This window comes from Camarhynchus parvulus, chromosome 4 (assembly GCF_901933205.1).
Source record: "Camarhynchus parvulus chromosome 4, STF_HiC, whole genome shotgun sequence".
NCBI lineage: Eukaryota > Metazoa > Chordata > Aves > Passeriformes > Thraupidae > Camarhynchus > Camarhynchus parvulus.
Window position 1 is genome coordinate 23,671,298 of NC_044574.1, and position 22,192 is coordinate 23,693,489.

The 22,192-nt window shown below is 36.8% G+C and overlaps 2 protein-coding genes across 16 annotated transcripts in view; one reads left to right on the forward strand and one right to left on the reverse strand.

The window, feature by feature from the left end:
• Positions 1 to 314: 314 nt before the first annotated feature.
• NSUN7 (NOP2/Sun RNA methyltransferase family member 7) lies at positions 315 to 15,372 on the forward strand. The gene is given in 12 exon segments (XM_030947583.1): positions 315 to 627; positions 1,169 to 1,227; positions 2,596 to 2,726; positions 3,901 to 4,053; positions 5,293 to 5,476; positions 7,064 to 7,274; positions 7,850 to 7,993; positions 8,528 to 8,629; positions 9,117 to 9,234; positions 11,793 to 11,910; positions 13,957 to 14,309; positions 14,311 to 15,372. Coding segments are annotated over 12 exon segments (2,025 nt in total). The 3' UTR covers positions 14,450 to 15,372.
• Positions 15,373 to 16,896: 1,524 nt separating this feature from the next.
• APBB2 (amyloid beta precursor protein binding family B member 2) overlaps positions 16,897 to 22,192 on the reverse strand; it is a 164,358-nt gene continuing 159,062 nt past the window's right edge. For all 15 annotated transcript variants that reach the window (XM_030947703.1, XM_030947710.1, XM_030947707.1 and 12 more), the window contains 2 exons: positions 21,683 to 21,862; positions 16,897 to 21,077 (listed from right to left, as the gene is read on the reverse strand). In XM_030947703.1, coding sequence (XP_030803563.1) covers positions 20,910 to 21,077; positions 21,683 to 21,862 — 348 coding nt within the window. In that variant the 3' untranslated portion in view covers positions 16,897 to 20,909. The remainder of the gene's footprint in view (positions 21,078 to 21,682; positions 21,863 to 22,192) is intronic.

The following is a 22,192-nucleotide window of genomic DNA, read 5'->3' on the forward strand; positions in this document are numbered from 1 at the left end:
AGGACTAGTGATTGTAAAGCACTGGCCTTTCTGAAACAAGTAACCAGTCTTTGCATGTGCATTGGTGAAAACAAATAATGTAAGAAAACTCTTATAAATACTTCTCTATGATGTGTAAGATGATAGCTGTATAGAAATATAGATGATACACATATATACATATTTGCAAGATTAGAGCCTGAAAATTGAAAGCCCTAAAAGGAAGGGAAAAGTGTATTCTAGTGAAAGAAAATTTCATTATTCAATACAAACTTTGCTTTTTTGCAGAGGCAGCAGGATTGTGACTTGCAGTTACACAGTCAGCAACTGGAAAAATGCCAGATTCTGAAAGTAATTTGGTGTCTTCACATGTGGATGTTATAAATGGTACTTCAGTCTTGAGTGAAACGAAAATTTTGGATGAAAAGGGATCTGTTGAAAAAAGAACAGTGACTCAGATTGGGAAGGATGGCTATCCTGACTCCATATACATAAATGCTGCTAAGATTTTTCAAGGCCTTCGTACGGAAAAGAGTTCGGGTAAAATCCTGCTGCGGTATGGAGATGCCTCAGAGTCTCCCACAGTGGCTTTTAAAGATGAGCAGTCCAGGCGTGTGTCCTATGAACTGGCTTTCAAAGCTCTAAAATGTAAGTACAAAACTCACCCAAGAATTGCTAACAGAAATGATGCAGCAGAGAAAACGTGGAAAAACAAATGTTCTGTATCTGCCTGACCGCAAAGATCTAGGGAAATTTTTATTAAGCTTCAGGTTATTACAGAGTCACCGATTCACAGAATATTCTGAATTGGAAGGCATCTACAAGGATCATTAAGGAAGGCCTGTAAGGGGATTGAACCCACAACCCTGGTGTTACTAGCATCCTGCTCTGACCAACTGAGTTCATCTCAGTGCTTCTTTTCACATCCTAATTAGGGATGAATATACATATTTACCAGACTACTCATATCCTTCAAATATTTAAATATAGCTAAGTGTTATTAGAATTTGTGAAATCAAACATTTAAAGCCTATTCTTTTTCATGTAAATGAATTACATAGGGTTGCTACTGTTGGTGATTGAATTTGCCCTCAATTTTCATGATGTTTAAAATTACAATTTAGTGACTTACTTCCATAGAATATTGAGGAGAGTGGCATAACTTGTCAACATTTTTTTCCTTTTACAGATCAAGATCTTCTTGAAGAAATGTTGGTAGATAGTAAGGTTTACCCATGCTACTCAATAGTAAGTGAACCTTTTTTTTAGGCATTTTTATTTTCTTTGTTGATGTAATTAGTACCTTTTCTGAGGATTCTACAACATTCTTCAAAAGTACCTTTTTGTACATGACAGCCTTAGACTGAAATATTGCTGATCTTTTTACATGGTTGTCTAAAGCATCCATCTCCAAAGCCTGTTGTGAGATTCTGTTGTAACTGATTGCTGGAAGTCAAAGCCTTCAAAGAAAGAAGGTGGGAGAGTGAGCCATGAACTTCACTGCAGCACAGTACTTACTCAGTGATATTGTCCATGTCCATGTTCTTTCCTTTCCCGCTGTGTCCCCTTGTGAGCAGGGGGAAAAAATGTTTCCTTCCTATCCTTGGGAGTTGGAAAACGTGGAGTGAATCCCATCGGACAAAAAATGCATTGAACCCATGGTTCATTTTCTGGGCAAACAGTACTGTATACAAATATTGTACTGGCAAAAACTGGTCCAGCTTACTCTCTCAGCATGCTTTCCTGCTTTGACATGGAAAGGAATTCTAGAGCTGGCAGAATATTCTGCTGTTCCTTCCAGTTTTGTCTTTGATGCCTTTGAAAATTGCAAGATAAACTCGAGCTGATATGGTTTGTGGACGTTGGTGTGAGCAGGCAAATGATCTAACACCATTATCTTTGACTTGTTTTTGTAAGGAAGTAAGACTTTCATGCTAACCTCTTGTGTTTGGTGGTATCTCCCTAATAACTTGTGAGAAAGTGAGAATTTTAGAAGGCATAATAACTGTAAGAATTTCATGTAAAGAGGCAGACAATAGTAACTGAAGTGCAGAAATTATTGTACTTAGCAGGAGATGCTCCCTGGTTTAAAGATTTAGACTGAGAAAGGAGGTTTTGTACATATCCCACAGGCAGAAGGGTTATTATTACAACTGAGTATATTGGATGCTACATATATAAGAATCCCACAAGACAGTAATTGATAGACAAGAAGTTTTTGTTAGCTTAGCTATTTAACAAAGTACTTTCTGAAGAGAAAATAATTTCAAAGTTTCAATTCTGATAACATTAGAAGTTAAGATACAGTATTTTATCTGTGTGCATGGAGAATGTTTTTAATTTTGATAACGAAAACAACTTGTAAGTTATATATTTGAGTTTTAAAAATATTTTTAATATTTTTTAAAACTCAAATACATTTTTAAAAGCTGAAATATTTTTTTAAAAAGTGTTTTATTAACTCTCCACAAGTAATTACTTTCATATTCTTGCAAGTAAGCATTTAAGGGTTTTTAATGCCTTTTGCATGGGAGTCTGCTGTTTGATATGGATCTTTTTGCAGAAATAATTCATGCTTTGGGTCACTTTCTCTATCCAGTTGCTTTTGTCTTGCAGCCAGATGAGCTAACCAGCTTGCTTGTTGTGATGCTTTATGACCTACAAGACCGAAAATTTCAAAACCGAAAGATTTTTGCTGAAGAGGAACTTGTAGCAGAAGTTCAGGAAATAGGGGATTATTTATACAGGTATATGTGCAAAGAGCTATTTTTTGTTTTTGTTCAGCAAAAATGAAGATTTGTATAATCAGTGCCTTTTAAAGGTAATTAATAAACATGCCTGTCACCTTAAAATTTTGTGGTTTTTTTTTTTTTTTTAATGAGAGACTAGTTTAGAGGCAAGCATTCATATTTATATAGTTATAAAAAATACAGATAAGAAACCATCCTTATATTGTGGATTATCTTGCAGGCATCTTACCTTATTTTGGCATTATTGAAACTTTCATACAATTCTAGGAAGGAAATTAAATATTCATAAAGGCAAGTGTAATAGAATCAAGAGGTCATGGAATGGAATAACATTTATCTATTTAGCAGTACTTCTACTATGAAACTTTGTTAAATATTTATTATTTTAAATAATGAGAACAAAAACCAGAATACAGAAACATTTTAATATTTATTATCTCTTCTATCAAACTACAAACAACATTTTGTTTAACTCAAAAGGCATTTATTAGACAAAATTGTGTTGCTGCTGGATTTAGAATGGCCCAAAAAGTTCAATAATCTCTTAAGTGCAAGGTATTTCTGGAGTAAGTGCAAGGTATTTCAGTGAGTAAGATATCTGAAGTAGTTCACCAGCAATTTTTATTTATTTTGAATTATCATGTATCAGGAATGTGCATGAAGCCTGTGGGAAGAAAAGACTGGAAATATTTTCTCAGACATTTTCATGTAATAATAATAAAAGTGACTCCTGGTTGCCATCATACTTGTATTGTATTTGTACATGTTTAGGAGCCAGCTTTCATCAAATGCTCATTCTGCACATGTATGTATTTACATTTTCAAATGTTCAAAGGCATCTGATGGTTGTATTCTACACACTGCAGTCCCAAAACATACTGAGATTTTTTTTAACTGTCTGAGAAAATGGATGTATTTGAGAGTCCCCTGCTATAATTCCAGTCCTGCCTGATTGAAATAAAATAATCATAGCTATTGAATACCACCTTGCATCTGCTGTGGTCTGGGGTAGAAAAGATTCTGTAACTCTATTTTCTGTTGCAGCTTGCAGAAGGAGGTGTCCCTTTTGGATTTGGTTTCTGAGCAAGATGGTTTTGTAACAGAAATGTTGCATGCTAACAGCTGATGAAAACATTTATAAAACTTACTAAACTTGTGACTGTTTTTATAGCTATGAGACCAAACTGGCAGCTGCGCTAGTACGATGTCGCATCAAACATGATGCTCTTTCAATTGAATACTTTGTACCAGAAACCATATCAAAGCAGGAACAAAGGACTTCTGCTCTACCTATCTATTTTTGGATAAACACATTTAAAATCAGGTGAGATCTTTAAAATGGATGTTTTTGCATATGAAACAATATAGTTTGCTATATACTTGTTTTAGAATTTCTAGGTTATATTTTTAGCAGTAATTAAAAATTCTTACTGGAAAACTCTGCTTAATGCAGTGCCATTGTGTTGTATTTTTTGGTAGTTTTTATATATTGTAATAGTGGTATTTATACACTGTTTTGAAACAGTTCTTCTTGCTGTTTTGTTGCTTGTGTGGGTCATTCAAATAAATGAGGAAATAAAGTTATAAAAAAATATGGGTGAGTTAACTTGGTGACAAAAAAGAAGGGAAAATGTCTTTAAAGGCAGGTGTATTAGTGTAAACCATAATCTTGACAAAGGGTGTTAAAACACAATGCTTAAACCTGCTGTTTATTCTATAAGGATAATGTAAACTTGAAATTAAAATACACATTTTAAAATCCTTGTGTTCTGTAGGCTACTATATATGTAACACTGCTGTTCCCAGTTCTGTACTAACTGATACATGAACCATACCAGATTATCCTGTTACCTGTTTTCTTAGACAAGTAATCCATTTTATAATGTTTTCAAGAATTTTGTTTTACTATTCTTGTCTTGGATCAATGTTCAGTGCTTAGGTTATAGGCTCTTCAAGATAATGTACCTTTCTTTGAGTGTGAGTTTAGAGCCCTTAAATAGGAAATAAATAAAAGCTGCTCCTTTCATCCCATGTTTAATGTACTGTATAAACTTATGGCACTGTCTGAAATAGCATTTCAACAAATATCTCTTGCTATATATACCTTTAAATCTTTATGATATTTGAATTGCTAACCTCAGCAGTTATGCCTTCATTACATTTACACAAGGATTCTTTCAGTGTCAGCCATTAAAATTATTGGTGAGTTGGGCTAGATTGAAGGCAATTGAAAGAACTAAAGCGTTCCATCAGTAAATTTATTACATCATCTCCTGAGCACATGGACATTTCTGTTTTGATGCTTTGAATCATCCTCTGAAGACACATGCCTCTTTCTTAATTAATTGTATCAGACTTATTAACTTAACTGTTTCAAACAAGAACTTACATACCTAAAGGAGAGTGAGTTTCCCTCCTGCATTAGACAGTACGCATTTTATACCTATGTACGTATGCATATATATGCACACACGATAAGAAGTAAAAAATTCTTATAATCAATGTAAACTATGCTGCTTAAGTAACTCTTGTATATTTAATGGTCAGAGTTGTATGTTAACAGCCTTGAAGATGTTATCAGAGATTTGGAGATGAAGGGGTTCACAAAGGTTGAATCTGTGTCAGACTTTGACCATTACACGTATGCTGTGGACCAACATTGCCAAGATGTATTGGTTTTTCCTTCCTCTCTTAAAGAAGAACTGCTTAATTTAGATGTTTTTGCAGATTGCAAACTCTTACTGCAGGTGAGTTGATGTTCAGCCTTGAGTAAGATGATCTGAAAATTGAAATAATTGCTTTGCTTTAGAAAGAGGTTGTGTATTGTGTGACTATTCTATTAAATCAGTCAGGCAGTGATAAACTCTCATAAAGTTTTGGACATTTGTAATAATTAGGTTACAAACTGATCCACTTACTAAATTTAGCATACAAATGTCAATGCTTAATTGATAGCTGCAATTAAGTTAGTAGAATGTTTTAAATTTAATCTTAGAGCTGTTGAACTAAATATAAAAAGTGGTCAAAAGAGGCAGTCTCACTTCTGAAAATGTGAGGAAAGCATAACTCCATATGCTTTCCCCCAGTTAGTAGATAGTGAATAGTTAGTAGATAGTGATAGTGGTATGCTATTGTAATATTTCTTCTTCTTCAAATGCATGTTTGTGATGGAATGATCACAGTTCTTTGTATTTTGGGTAGTGTGGTTCCTTGATCTCCATAACCCCCACTGGTCTTTTTCCTGACTTGCCATTGTTAGACTCCCCGGTGAAGTTTGGTGGGAGGTTTCTGTTCTAGAGTAGAGGTTTGCAGTAACCATGCAACAACACAGCCATGAATTATCTGAATTGTCTGATGATTCTTGAGTGCCTAGCTGAAACATTTCAACCTGCATTTTCACTAGATGTCTGAAAACTTTAGCCTCAAAATTTATTGCTCAACTTAAAAAGTGACTCAGTATTCAACATTCCATTTCAGTTTGTAGATTTTAAATACAATACTTACAGAAAAGATCTATAGATGACAGCCCTGTAGGTAATGGGAACAAATTCTGAGTGTAACTACTTAAAAGTATTCAAAATGAGTAAATTAAACCATCAAAACCTCCATCTCTGTGGTGGGGTAGGGTGTTGCTTGAATGCTGTGTGTACATAGACAGTGATGTGAATTTAAAGGCTTAGCACTTTCTTTTTCCCTTTCCATTTATCATCAATTTGTCAGATTTCGTGCAAGACCTGGTATCTGTGGTCAGTATCTTCACTCCTTGCCTTTTAAAGTAATTTGATAAAGTTTTCTCTTAATCACCAGTGGTACAAAAGCATTTACTCTTGTGGAGCTGTCTCTTCTACTTTCTGCATTCCAATCTGCCTCTCTGTTGTTCAAATTTCAGCAAAATCTTGACTTTTGATCTCCAAGGGCAACATTTCTCCTGTAATTATCATCAAGAGCTATGTGAATAGTTTTGCATTTCTCTGTTAAGCTCCCTCAGAGGATGAATTCTGCCTGAATTGTGGCCATTGTTTGTCTTTTCTGGAACAAGCTGTTGGTAGGAGTTCTTCCTTACGAGGATGATATGTACTTTATTTTCACCTATAGATACTATGCTTTTTCTTGTATGATTTAGAATTAAGTTATTTAAATTTATTGAGTGACTGCTTGGTTTTATAATGTATTTAATTCTGTATTAGCAAATATCCCTGATTAGTTTTTTTCCTCCTTTCTTTTCCATTTCCTAAGAAAACATTGGAAGACTTTCCTAATTTGGAAAAGAAGGTTGGCATTCATAGAAACCAAGATAGCTGATCATAGTTGATTTTTGTGTCATTGTGTTGCAGGATAAGTCTCGCAGCCTCGCTGTGCACTCCGCACGCGCGCTGTTGAGCGAAGGTGCTGACGTTATAATGGCTCACGTGGGTTCCCACCTGACCATTGCCCATATGTCAGTGCTGACAAATGACAGCAGCTCCAGCATTTTTGTTTGTGGTGTGAAATCTTTGGCAAAAGAAGAAGAACTGATGAACAATTTCAGTCACATGGGATGTACAAGTAGGTGCTAAAACAGTTGGTATTCAAGAAGTATTGTAATACAGTTTGTGATGTCTAAATATGGACTAATTCTGTCAGAACTCAGAGATCCCTTCTTTGGCAGCTTGGGGATGGCAGTAACAACATTTTTGTCACAAGGTGAGCTGATAGCTCTTCAGCTACAGTCAAGTTAATAACAGCCTAACCCTATCATAGATGCAAGCTCCTGAAATACTGGTGTAGAAGTAGCTACTACATAGCAGTTGGTGTAGCTGGTAGCGGGGAACTTTTGGTGTTTTAGCTCTTGCTTTCAGTCTGATTTCCAGCTGTTTGAGAGTGTTAATCCAAAACAAATGCACCTGTCCAGTTTACCTGGAGGACACTGTCAGGACAGAATGCAGCACATTAACTGTCTTCTCTGTGGAAGATGCAGCCTTTCAATCAGTTTGAAATCCATAGGCCATACTGTGGAGAATCTGAATCTAGCAGGCTCTAGCTCTGTCCAATTCTGTGTAACACCACAGTCTCTTCACCTCTGTCACCTGTAGGCAGGCTTGCTTGCAGTCTCTAAGTGTTGAGTTTTCCCTGTTTTTCAGATATTTGGTTGTTACATGAAGACTTTACTGAGCTTCGGCCAACAGACCCAAGACTTGAAAAGGCAAAAGTTATTTTGCTGATACCACAATGCTCAGAGCTGGGTGCTGGCAATCCAATGGAGCTTATTTTAAGTGAGCACAGAGGTAAATTTTGATACAATATCTAGCTCATAGATCCAAGTATTGTGGTCTAGACAGTGCAGGTGCTTCCGTAAATTGTATAATTTTATTAAAGAAATCTTCCTTATTTTAATTACTATAAAATATATAAATTAACTTGCATAATTCTGTGACTGCTTTAGATTGATAGTATAAAGGTTTGAGGGTGATTCTGGGGAGCAGAGTGTGTATAGCTTTTTTTAAAGTAAAAGGATAAAGGCAGAAAATTTATTTGAAGATACCAACGTGTATATAATTTTCTATTTGATTGCATTCCTTTATTGGCTGTTTGTATAAATCCTTTCACTGTACAATTTTCATTAACTAGAAGCAAGTAAGACACACCAGTAATTACAGGTAAAGAAGTAAAGCAAATAAATCAGGCACTCCTTGGTATTCTAATTTGTAGAACCTATCTTCCCACTGTACCAGTAATAACCATGTCTACTTGTGCAAACAACTGAATTTTTAGACACTAATACAAATTGCAAGACTAAATTTACTACTCTCTGCTTTTAGATGCAGAATTGCTACGAGACCTTTTCCAGGGATTTGTGTCTGAGGATAAACTCAGGATTCTTGCTGAGAGGCAGCTTAATGAGTTGCTTCATGCACTGAAATGTAAGTGTGCTAGTTTCCCAGTTTCTGGGAAGACTATCACCAGTTTTAATATAGTTAAAAATGCACAAATTACTCTATTAATTATGAATAAGCATGTAACCAAACCCCCATCAATGATTTCCTCCAGTCTGAATGTGTTTCTGTGCCCTAGTGTCCACCAGACATTAATATAATACTCTTCAGTATTTTGTAGAGAGCTGGCTTATGGCTTAGTTATACTCTGCTTTAGAAATTCTGCAAATGTAGTCTCCCTCTATCTGCATGCTGCCACTTTTTTCCTCTCTCCTTTGGTAGCTGTGTGAAAAGACTGGAGACAGCTTTGACTTCGTGCTGAAATCTGCAAATATTTGAAAATATTTTAATTATTTAAAAACAGTAGAGATCAGGAGGTAAAAGTGACATAATTTTTATGATGCTTTTAATCCTTACCAAACCACTGTCAGTATGAAGAATCTGAAGAGTAAAAAAGTTGTGTTTTGTTTTGTAGTTAACAAAGTACAAGCTATTGTTTACTGCACTTGCTCAGTTTACCCAGAAGAAAATGAACTTGTAGTGAAAAAAGCACTGGAATCTGGAGTGGAGGGAGATAAAGTACGACCATATAGGTACAGAATGAGTAGTTATATCTGTAGAAAAATTAAAGTATGACTTTGAATTGTAGCATAATTCTTATCCTAGACTGATATGCATCTTGCATGAAATTAAAATAGCTTTTGCTGCCTGTCATGCCATTCTTTCTGTTTATGAGATTTCTTAGCAGTATTCTATTGACTTTCTCATCTAATATTTTTGTTCATCTGAAATTAAGATGGGAGGAAAGCATCACTGGTTGGAAATAACATTCTTCAGATAGAGCTATTGCTATTACTGTGTTAGTGTTCAGAGAATGAAACTAACTTGCTAGCATGCTCTCTGCTGCTGATGTAGAATGATCAATTTCAAAGGAAAAGAAACTAACTCTTAAATTGTAAGATTCATACAGAAGAATAAGAACCCTTTGCTGTAGGATTGCTCATTGCTGTATTCAGGTGAATGACTTCTGGGAAGGACAGGTTACAGTAAGAGATCATCCTGTGCAATCATGGAAAATACAAACTTATATGAAAAAAGTATGTATGCTGTATACTTCATATGTAGTTATAACGTGTTAGCTATCACCCTGTCAGCCAGAGGAATTGTTAAAAGACTGATGGGTATTTTCTGTATTTTCCTTTCAGTCACATAAGTGCAAACAGCTGGCATTCACTTGCACAGTGATACAGTAGTGCATTACTGGATGTTGGTTTAAAAGAGTTCATGTTGTAAAAAGTGCAGAAGAGTAATATTATATTTTTAGATTTTATATTACCTTAGTTAATAGTCTGGCTATCAAAGGAAAAGGTACTGTGGTTCAAATATTCAGTGTAACTAAATTTTGCATGATTAAAAGAGTAAATATTAACTGTGGCCAGTCCAAAGAAGGTTTAAAAGTTGTATGTTATTCATAAGACCCAGTGCAACAAAGTGCATCTTTTTTTAAATTCACTGATAGAAAATAGCAATCTGCTTGATTTTTTTACAGTAAGTGGGATGAAATCAGGGTATGTCTTGCCTATGATTTATGCCTCTTGGTTGGGTTTTCCTTTGGAATTTGAAATTTTCTGGAGTCTGTCTTGACCTCTGTGCAGCTATTACTCTATGGGGAGAACTTGGGGAACCTTGGGATGTAATGGTCTCTAAATTATTGAATATAAATAATATGTAAATCCATAACATAGAAATTAATTTTTTTAAAAAGTTCTGGAGCTTTAATTATTTTTTAAAAAATCCCCCTTGTGTAAAACCCCTCCCTCACCACAAAGCTAAGCCAAAATGTTCACTGTTGTGCAGAAGCATCATGAATGTTGTCAAAGCACCAAATCATATTATACTTTCAAAAAGACAATCTTGGATGGTAAGAAAAGGACAATAAAATTACATTAGGATTTTTTCAGACGTGAGCAAATTTGTGACTGACAACTGATTGAGTTTCATAAATGACAATTTCAGATTCAGTTCCTCCTTCCCCGTCATGCAGTATCTTGGATGTTTCATCATAGTCCTTGGTACAATAAATCTGCTGGTAATCAGCACAAACAGAGCAGTAATAGATTGCCATAAATAAAATATACAGAGTGATTATGCTTAAGATGAAAGCTCAAGTAATTTAAGATGCATGTACTACTTACAAAAATTCCTTTTACACTTTTCTTAGAATTAATTAGAGAACTTGTTTGACTAAAACAGTGGAGTACAGAATGAAAGGCTGTTGCAGAGTTACTAACCCCCACGTTCACAGTATCTTTGAGAGACAAATCATTATAAAATATGTTGTATGATCATCAAAGACCTACTGAATAAGAATTCCCTTTTCCAATAAATGCATTTCTCTGTAACCATCTTTGAATAAAGCTCTGTCACAAGAGGGTTAGTGGAGCATTAAGGAGTAGGACTCTATTGTACAGTCCTCAGTGAAGAGGAGGGAATTATAATTACAAAAGGACATTTTGATAGTGTTTTTCTGTACTGAGACAGCTTAGTATAGTTTGCTAGCCTTATGAGCCAAGTCCTTGAGACTGCTTTATAACAGGCAGGCATTTCTGGAATTCAAGGGGAACAGAAGAGGCTAGTTCTTGCAAAACTGTAAAATTGGAGAAAAAGCCCTCAATTAGAACAAATAGCAAATTTTCCCAACCTAAGATTTTTAGCTTAGATAGATATTTATTATGATATTTATTATTATTATTACTATTATTACTATAACTCAAAGTCAACACTTCTACAATTTCTGCAAGCTCCTTAGTGTTTTCAGACCATTCCCCAACTTCAGGGACAACTTGATCACTCAATAATTGCACACCTGAGAAAGAACATAGTTTTTTGTTGTCATATTATGTATTTATTATCTGGTAATTAATATTCTTAATAATTGGAGAAAAAAGGAATTACTGAAAAAAAGTGGAAAAAAACCCCACAATTCTAAAAAGATGAATTCTCGTGCCTTTCTTGACTTGTGTTTTTAAAAAATAATGATAAAGTTATGTTACTGAAAGACGTAATTTGAAAATTACTTTTAATGTATCCTTGTCTATTTTCTTTTACATTCTTAAATATTATTTTCTGGTCTGCCATTTCTTTTTCACAGGCTTATTCCTTCTATTTTTTCTACTTGCTCTGATTCAGAGTCTTCCACTGAAATGTTTTTCAAAATGGAGCCATCAGAAATTTCCAGTGGTTGTTTCCTAGCTGTTCTAGAGAGAGAGGTAAGCTATGAAAATAACCATTTAAAATCACTTCACAGAAGATGAGTACTGCAAATTTGCGCAGAAGAATAACAAAATGGACATTTGAAATAAAAATCCTGGCTGCTCTTTAGTTGTCTTAAGACCAAAAGACAGGTGAGCAGTTGAAATGTGCCACTTCTGGAATTTTATGCTGAGCACAAGTTTAAAAGCTGTGCCTGTTCTGGAGCTCATGATCAGAGCAGACCCTTGATCCAAGTTAGTGCCAGCAAGATCTAGAGGAAATACATTGCTGTTATCACACTTTGGAATGAAATGCAGAGCTTGATTCGACTCAGGATAAATGGTATCTAGTACATGTATTTGTTATATGTGTCACCAAGATTTTTCTGTATCCAAGCAACTGAAATCTTAATCCCTATGTGTGACACTATTATAATTTGAATAAAATAGATATGGATGTGTTTATTTCCCAAACTAAGGCATATGCAAATCTAGCTTGAAAGGCAGGGGACTTTTGCTGAGTAAACGGAAAAGTCTTGGCATGATTCCTGAGTAAAGGCCTTAAAGAGCTAGTTTGCATCTCTGAGCATCAACATTTTCCTCTTGTCTCTAAGAAAAACACACATATTTTCCATCAAAAGTGGAAGGGCTGTGGGGAAGAACTAATCCCAATTTCATTGCAAATTAAAGATAGGAGATCTTGGTTATTTGTACCATTTTCTGTCATGCTGCAATTACAGTGCTTGAAAGAAGCTTGCCTCTTGGGGGAAGTTAGATTTTACTAAGAGAATTACATATGAAAAGCCTTTCAAGTTACCTATTATTGACCTCTTTCTTTACAATATTAAATATTTTAAACTTGGTCTGAGTTTTAGTTAATCATGCTATGTGCATCTCTCTACCATATTGTCTCTCTCCAGAGAAACAAACACTTTTGTTGCAGGTAGTTAATTCAAGTAATTTTTCTGGGTCAAATTCTAACACAAAGAAGCAATTGCTCCAATGGCCAATTTTTAGGTGATGCAGCAAATGAACATTTTCCACAAAGTAGAAAACATGTATTTACAGCTTAAACTGAAATTCCTTGTTTACAGAAATGTTCTTAGCTAGTTGTAAATAGTTTCTCCCCCATTGTTTCTCTTTATATATTTGGATGTTGAGCTGGTTCCCAGTTTGAGAGTTCCTTACTTACGTATTATGAGCAAGAACTTTCATTACTGTGAAAATTATTCCTCTTTAATGTTACTGAAATTTCTGTATTTTAGTAAGCATTTCTGATACACGCACACAATGGATATTTTGTTCTTACAGGCACATTACAGAGCAGGTCAGTGTGGGAATATGTTGGTTTTGGCTGGGGTGGAGTTAATTTTCCTCACAGTGGCTGATGTGGAGCTGTGTTTTGGATTTGTGCTGAACACCGGGTTGATGACCTAGAAATGGTTTTGTTATTTCTGAGCAGGGCTTACACAGAGCCAAGGCCTTTTGTGCTTTTCATAGTGCCACACTGGGGGTGTGTGGGTGGCTGGGAGGAGACACAGCCAGGACAGGTGACCCAAACTGACCAAAGGGATATTCCAGACCATGTGAGATTGTGCTCACTGTATAAAGAGGGGGGAAGGAGGAGGAAGGGAGGACTTTTACACTAATGGCAGTGGTCTTCCCAGGGAACCATAGTCTTTATCTTAACCCAGGAGTTCCCTAGCTTTACTCTTCCATTTCCTTCCCTGATTCTGTTCTTGGGGGACTGAGCAAGCAGCCACGTGGGGCTTGGTGAGCAGCTGGGGTTAAACAGCTGGTTGCCAAGACAGACACACATTACAGAGCCCAGAACTGAGCTTCCCCTCTTTGGGTCAGTAGAGAAGAAAACCTCTGAAGAACAAATGCTCCAGTACTTCTTTACACAAGTAAAGTTCCCAATTTTCTGAATAAATAATTTGGTTAGCATTTATTACATGTGACTTAAGTCCTTCTGCTAGATTCTGCTCTTTTTCTCATGGAGTAAATTCTGAGAAGCTCTGTATTTTGGTGTAGATTTATTGTTGTTTCCTGTGAAATTTTCAGAAAAAGGCATCTGCTAAAGACATTTTGGCTTCTGCTGCAGCAAAAGCTCTACTAGATGGCATTGTTGAAGAAAAACCAAAAGAAGAGGTGAAAAAGCCGAAAGTAAAACAACGTAGGCATAAGGCTGCTGCTGGTGACCGCAAGCCAAAAGCTGCAAAGCTCCTTCCCCGCCAAGCTGCAGCTAATGTTAAGGCTGAAGCTCCTGTGTCTAAAGCAGCCCATAAGATACAAGAAACGCATGTGTGCCCCATATGCCCAAAAAGCCCAACCAGTAAGATACAAGAAAAACATGCATGCCCCACAAAAGCAAAGACTGGGCAAGGGAAAAAAGCAGCCAGTGACACACCACAGAAGACTGCAAGGGAAAAAAGCAGCCAGTAACATACAACAAAAGAATGTGTGCCAAACAAAAGCAGCCAGTAACATACAGCAAAAGAACATGCCCCAAACAGACAGCTGTGTTGAGCTGAAGAAATCTGTGAACCTTGACTGACACACAGCACCACTGAAAGTGCAGAAGCCAACATCTCATCTGTCACCTCTGGGCAAGGTGTATGAGAGACAGACACCTGCTCAAAAGGCATGCACAGAACAGAACAGGGGTGTACTGAAGCCACCAACAATCACTTTGCCTTCACTGATAACACCCTTTGAAAGGTTGTAATGAAACAAACCCACGGTATCAGCGTTGCTTTCATAGCCACACTGGAGCACAGGGTAGAAGTGGTTGGATATTTCCACCACCCTGGTCAAAAATGGTCAAGCCAACTTGGCTGTATGAACCTTCAGACTCTGCCCTCCCTTTGTAAAGAAGGTAGAGGTTCCTGTATATTAATCAATAGTCTTAAATTACAGTATATACTTATGCAAGGATAATCTGGCCTTGGGAAAGATATATTATGGGCTATGTATATAGAAATATCCATGTTAGATAGTAACTTCTCATCCAGTAATCACACTTTAAGTGAATGGAGCTCAGCTGCCTAAGGGTGATAGATTGTTGGGGGAAGTGAGGTCAAAAACCTGTAGCCTCTTGCTATACAGTCTGAAGTAAGAAGTTAAATTGTATACCCAACTCCTCACTGTGTCTAAACCTGTACAGGTAATCAGTTTCAAACCGATGTTTTAAAAGTGAGACTGAATTTTTTAAAGTGGCTTTTCTTTACAAGTGCTAGATACCAGTTTTGTGACTTTCCATTTAAGACAGATGCATGGAAAATAAGCCTTGTATTTCTAAAACTAGATGTGAACTTTTGTACAGGAAACTGGCCAAGTACATTAAATCCCATGCATAGGCTTTCTGGTGTGTGTTCTCTTGATTTCTTCTTAAGTGTACATTGAAATACTAACAGTGAAAAATAGATCAAATATTCTCATGCTAAAAACACTGAATCGTCATCATAATGTCACATCAGACTATGTCATGGTTCATAACTGCTTTTTATCAATTTCTTTACATAAACAGTTCTTAGTTGAAAAGAGCTGCTATTGTCAAAGTAACAGTTTTATAAATGTTACCGTTAGTCAGCTGAATAGTGACTGGACAAAGAGTAGCTGCCTGTCTTTGAAAACAGCTGTGGGCTTCCAAGCTGCTCCCTTTTGCTAGCAAAGATAAAATAACTGTAAAACATCTACAACTGTCTTGTAATCTGAGTAGAGGATAAAAGGAGGCATAGAGATACTTTTAACAGTAAACCTGATTTGTATCTAGAACTTGTAAAAATGAAAGAGACAGCACAGCAATACAGAAAGACAAAGGTATCTGTGGCCCAGAAATTTTCTCTAGGCAACCATTTCAGATACTTGGGAAGAGTGCTGCCAGGAGCATCACCACTACAGTGTGGGACTTAACCAATTCAACATATGGGTCTGGATTTAGACCCATCCAGAGAAAATGTTATAACATCTCTATTTTGTCTTCACCCACACCAGTCCACACTGGATCAGCAGTACCTTTTTAAGAAAGGATGTGAATGATATTACCCCAGCAGTGTAGGCAGCTGGCTCTTGTTCATTTGATAAATATCCTTGCTTCACTGAATCAGTGAAAATTTCTTACAGCATTTTAATCTGAGCCAGCTGTGCTATACAAAGACATCCCTCACCCTCTGCATATCCCTGTGAGCAATCCATGCTCCTTGCCTGCTCCAGTAATACAATGAACTCTACTCTTATTTCTGAATAAACTTGTTAGGATAGATTTAGACCCATACACATGCCATGTGTAGAACCAGAAAAAAAATATTTTATTTCAAAACCATCTAGGAGGAGGAGAGATTCTACATGTTGGATGGAAGGAATGGACACTATGGAAACTTTTTTTTCCCAATATGGTTGTTAAATGCTTAAAATAAACTTAAGAGATTCTGCAGTTAAATAATGATCTTTTTTTAAAAATCAAGATCTGTAGAATTCATTATGAAAGTTGAAATTACTTGTAAAACAACATACATGTGTCTAATAAAAGAATTTCTGGGCTACTTACGTCATATGTGCCATGATGTTCCTCACTTGGCTTCATCTTGCTTTCAGGAATTTGCATTTTTGACACAGTATGGAGGTTAAACGAGTCAGAATCTTGATGTTTTACCAAGAATATCAGAGAGTGAATATTTCAACTGCAGGTCAGCAGCTTACTTTGTAAGCATGGAACATCACATGGTGGCAACACCTGGGACTGACTTCAGATGACTTGTAGGTAGATGCCTGTAACAGTCTTTTTACAGTAAATGTGTATCTTATGTAACTATTTTTTCTGTAATCCAGTTGTTTATTTGTCATTTTCAACTAGAAACTGTTGATTCAGCTTTCCAGATACAAAACTCCTCAGAGTACTGCTATTGCCTCTAAACCACCAGTATGTTCTTCCCTTCCCTCAACCACCATTCTGAACAAAATAATTTTGCAGTTTCATGGAGCAGTAACAGTTGAGACAATCACTTTATGCAGCTAAATTTATTCTCAGAACAGATTACATTTAAATATGGAGAAGTGGTCAACAGCAGGGAAAATTGTCTTTTTTGTTGTCAGTCATGTACTTTTATGTAAGACTGGGCTCTGCTAATAAACAGTATTGTGTTTCCTTCTGTCTCACTGTTGTTCAATCAAACCTGCATGGGCTGATGGGACAGCACACGTTGTGACAATGTGTTAATTAATGTGCCCAGGAAAGGAGTAATGCATTTGGGGGTAATGCTAAAATGCTGTGCCCATACTGGCTCTTGAAATGAGGATGTTCTCTTTTCCATGGGTGATGTACTAACACTTCTAGATTCCATGGTAAATGATCTATGAAATGCTTGATAAAATTAAGAAATGTAGAACCCTTAGTGACAGCCCTGGTGTGAGCTATTGGATGCTCCACAATTTTTGTTCGTCTGCCACTGAAGGGCATAATATTTCTGTAGGTACAAGTGACTCTGCACAGGCAGTACATCACTAAACCTTGTTTTACTGTGAATGGATTCTGTGCTATTCCTGTGCTATTATTGTCATTCCCAGTTAACCACCCTGTAGGTGGCCTCCATAGCCTTGCATCTCCCACACCTCCTTGCTCCCCTGTAAATGAAACAGTAAGTGGCTTAAATAAAATCTACAGCCAGCACTATAGATTTCAAAAGAAAGGCTTTTATCTATTAGTCATTGACTGTGAATATAAATCTCCTTGTTTCTGCAAGGGGGTGTGTTAATGACATGACTGACTGACACGTGATACTCTAACTTACTACTTGCTTCGAAAAAAATTACGACGTTAGCTTTGCTTTACATGATTCTTCTACAGACTTCAGTAAAAATGTGACTATAAATAATTACAAAGCCTGCCTTTTTTTAGGCAACCTATAGTATACAGAGTGGAGAATGTTACAAGAGCACATCCAGTAAAGACAATACATCAACATAATAAAGCAGGATATTTCCGTAAAAATAGAATAAATAAAATAAAAATATTTTAAGCTGTATTTAACAGGTTAAGTTAGAATATGGCATCAGACATACAAGGCATAGTGAACATGGCTGCCGGCCTACAGAATCACTAGGTATTATAAAAATGCATAGATAACTGAAGGGTAGCTATAACATCAACTAGAACAATTGCAGTTGCTCAAAAACACACACACACCTCATACATACTTTTTTTGGCCATGGTAAAAAGAGTGAATATATTGTGAAACAAAAGATAATAGGCTTTGCAATATTAGGCTCTGATTCTGCAAACACCTGGGTGTATATTAAATCTTTTGGGGAATTAGGAGTTCTACTGAAGCAAAAAGGCCACATATAGTCAAATCATCAAGCACACCACTTAAATATTTGCAAAATCAACAGCATTTTGTTAACAGACATAAACCTCTTAAAACATACACTGGTGAGTGATGCACTGCTTTTCAAATACCATTCTGTCTTCTCCTCAGCCCTGCCTGCAGTTGCCTTCATTGCTAATGAAAGCTAACCAGATGTTCCTAGCCTTGACAACACAGATGTAGAACCTTTACACTGCTCTTTGCTAAGTGTTGGTTTAGTTAAAGAGAGTCTGGATCTCTCTTAGGGAGAATCAGCATGGTGCAGATGCAATGAAAAAATTCCATTATACTGTTTAAAATTAATTCGCTGCTGTACAACAGTTCCCAATCCCAAATCATGACGTTGTCAGCAGGAACTTTAAAAAGATACTGTCAAAGTATTTAATTTAAAATAAAATAAAATAAAATGTGAATCACTAGCACAAGGATGAACAAGGAAACTTTTAACTTCACAATCCTACCTAAGGGTACCTGTTAGCCAGCACAGTTTGAGAGCAGTCATCCCTGGAAATATTCAAGACCAGGTTGGATGGACAGCTTTGGTGAAAAGTGCCCTCTGATAGGGTTTGGAATGAGATGACCTTTGAGGTCTCTTCCAAACCAAACAGTTCTGTGATTCTGTGCTAGAAGTGAGTTTTACACTGCTCCTAGCAGGTTGACTGGGATCAGGACTGGGAACTACAGAAGCTATGCAAGCTGCCATCTCCATGCTTTGTGCTCTGGCTCCGTGGTCACTTCAAGCACAGGTACTGCTAAAGGGGGTGGGCTTGTTTGCATCCCCTTCCCTCCAGCCCTCCCTGTGTACTCAGCATAAGCAGCTTCTCCAGCTGTGCAGGCAATAGAGGTGGTGCAAAGGAGGTGGCAAGAGCGAGAGCCTTGAGAGGGGAAACAGCTGCTTCAGTGCCCGAGGTGCAGGATTGTGGTCATGAAGAGATCTGAGATCCGTAGAGGACCAGCTCTTCAGAGGGTATTGTAGAAAGCTAAATTTAATTACAATAGTTGCATAGCCAGCCTTCACCTGACACTTGCTCGTACATCACACTGAGTTTGGTAATGATTTTCCTGCATTTTTCAGCACAAAAATTTCTTGAATCATCATTATTTTCCTGTTGTGTTCCTAAGTTACTTCACCAGGTGTGGTCATTAATTTCTTCAAACAAGGAAATAAAAAAGAAAATAGTTTGTTTATAACAGTCTCTTGCATATTAAAATAAAAAAAGAGTTATTGTAAGAAGAACTTTGCCAGTGCTCCTTTATCACAAGATTTGCAGACTTGGGAGACAGTTACAGTTTTGAACCTAGCTATAAATGGAGGCAAAACATTTTTAACACTAGTTAACCATGATGTTCCAAAATCTGTACCAATCTGCAGGTTTAGACAGAAGATGACGAAGTAAGAGACTGAAGATGCATGACTGCATTTCAAAATCAGCCTGAGGTACAATTTTGAGGGCAATGCTGGGCTGATTTTGACGGTCTGCAGGTGTGTAAAGCAAATCAATCAGATTAAGTCTTTGGAGCAAAAGCAGTGAAATCCAATTGTACTATCTGAAACACTACCCTGTTAAAAAACAACTCTCTTCTTATTTTGCTACAAGAGCATTGAAAGTAAAATAAATTCCAGGAAGTTTTGTAAATAACAAGAAATTTAATTGTTCTTCTTCTGGCATGCTAAGTATTCTGCAACAAACTCCGAGGGAAGGGGGAATTATGCAACCAGACACTGAACTGAACATTTCATCAAACACTTGTATAAAAAAGGTATGGAATAGTTTAGTCTCTATAACAGTTGTAAGAGAATAAAATCACTAACTACTTCTTATTCCTGATTGGTTTGAGGTCTCCATGAAACAAACTATTTTTGATGAATTAATGATAGATTTAGGAGAATAAATTTAACAGCCAGCAGTTGAATTTGTATGTTTAAAGCTTAAAAGCTTCACTGGATCACCCTGCAACTCAGTTACTGAAAACACTTCTGTATTTTTCATCACTGGTTTGGTTTTGAACAAAATTCTTCTGTAAGACCATAATGTGTAACCAGAAGATGACAGAATGACACTACGATTCAAAAACATGTCAGGGAGATGTTAAAGTAGTTGCTAGACCAATGCTGACAAACAATTTAAAACTAACAGGTGCAGTTCTGTAAAAAATAAAACTTGGTATTTAATCTACAGTAATTCAATGGTAGCTAATACTTGATACCTATTCCAGTGTTGAAAACAGAGCAAAGTGCTGTAGGATTTAAGATTGGTTTATGACAAATCCAGCTCAAGAAGGTGAAATTTTTAACTCGGGCATCATTCACTCCAAGGACTTTAGCATAAGTTCACTGGGAGGGATGTGGCCATATTCTCTTTTTTGTGTGAGTTTAGGTAATGTTCATTTATTTACAATCAAACAGACCTTCCACTGCCCACGATGTAACTCACTGACAGCAAAAAAATTATTCATGCTTCTTTTCATATCAGGCGATGGTGGCAGGAAGGAAAGAACATGCTTGTGTAACATTATTTCCATACGGGTAAATTCTCTGAAGAGAAAGCATCAGCAACTGCAATGGAAGGGCAGACATGGTCCGTTCATTTGCCTCAGTGTGGCCACTGCTATCTTCAGTCACATGGTGGGAGAGCCTTCTCTCTGAAGCAGCTATGGCATCTCGGGGACCGGACGTTTCTGTTTCAAAGTGTCAATGAGAGACAAGACTCCTCTTTTCACGTTGGTTGTGACTCTTCTGGTCACCGAGTCTGCGGGCGGCGGGGGCGGCCGGACTTTCTGTGAAGGAGGTCTGGCTACCAAGCACTTCTGATACCGTAACTGCAACAGAGCAAAGCCACTCTGTAACCACTTCTGGAGCAAGGAACTTCACTGACCATTTCAGATACACTTCTACTATTTTCTCATTAAATTCAGTCAACATCTGCTTTGGCTGTGACAAAAAGCTCAGCTGAAGTTAATGGGAAATTGGTCTGTCAATGTTTGGGCAGAAACTGTCCATTAGCACACAACAAATATGGGTATTAATCACATAAATACCCATTAGAAAACTGAAAAGTAAGTTTTCTGGGTTCAGTTACTCTTGAGAAAGGATTATTTTCTGGATTTCATAACATGAATCCAAGCAAAATGTTTTTTTGGTATTAGATAATTTGTATAGTCAAAGAAAATATTTCTAATTTACATAGATGTTGCAGAGGTTAGGAGAGAAAATAATTAACGGGGCATTGTTCACTAAGCTGGTGCTTCAAACATCAAGATGTCTGAATTTTAATTGATTAAATGTATAATAATATTAATTCCTATTTCTATCTTTCTTTTCTCTGTCTTGAAATGAATATAATTACAAATTTGAAAAAATGCTAATTTATGGAGGCAGTGAAAATCTAAAGTGTTATTAGATGCCTTTGAAGAAGGTCACTTACCATACAAGCAGCCTGAACAGCTTCTGACACGTTGCCTGCATTAGGTTCACACCAAAAAACATGGCACTCAAAGTGCTGGTTTCCTGTGTCCATAATGAAGGCGAAGGTGTGGATGTCCTTGCCTACTCCCATGAAGGACAGGAACCGCACACGACACTCCACCATGACCTCCTCTTCATTCTGCCCAGGAACCAAAGGGTTGAGCATTACTACTGGATATTCTGTGGAACTTTCAATTGTGATTAAATAGGAGGATATCCTGATACATTATTGTAACTCCTTATCTGTCTGCATGAACCAAGCATGCTCAGGCCTGGGCTGGATCTCCCCCTCTAGGCTGTCACTGAGGCTTTGAGCATTACCACAAAATTTTAAAATGTTGCACACTTTGGAAGCTGCTTGTTTTGTGAAGAAGCCAACAACATGAGTACGTGGGTATAATGACTCCAAAATATGCTCCCCTGTCACAGGTATATTATAGAGATGTTGGTTTAGTACCTCATCAAAAGA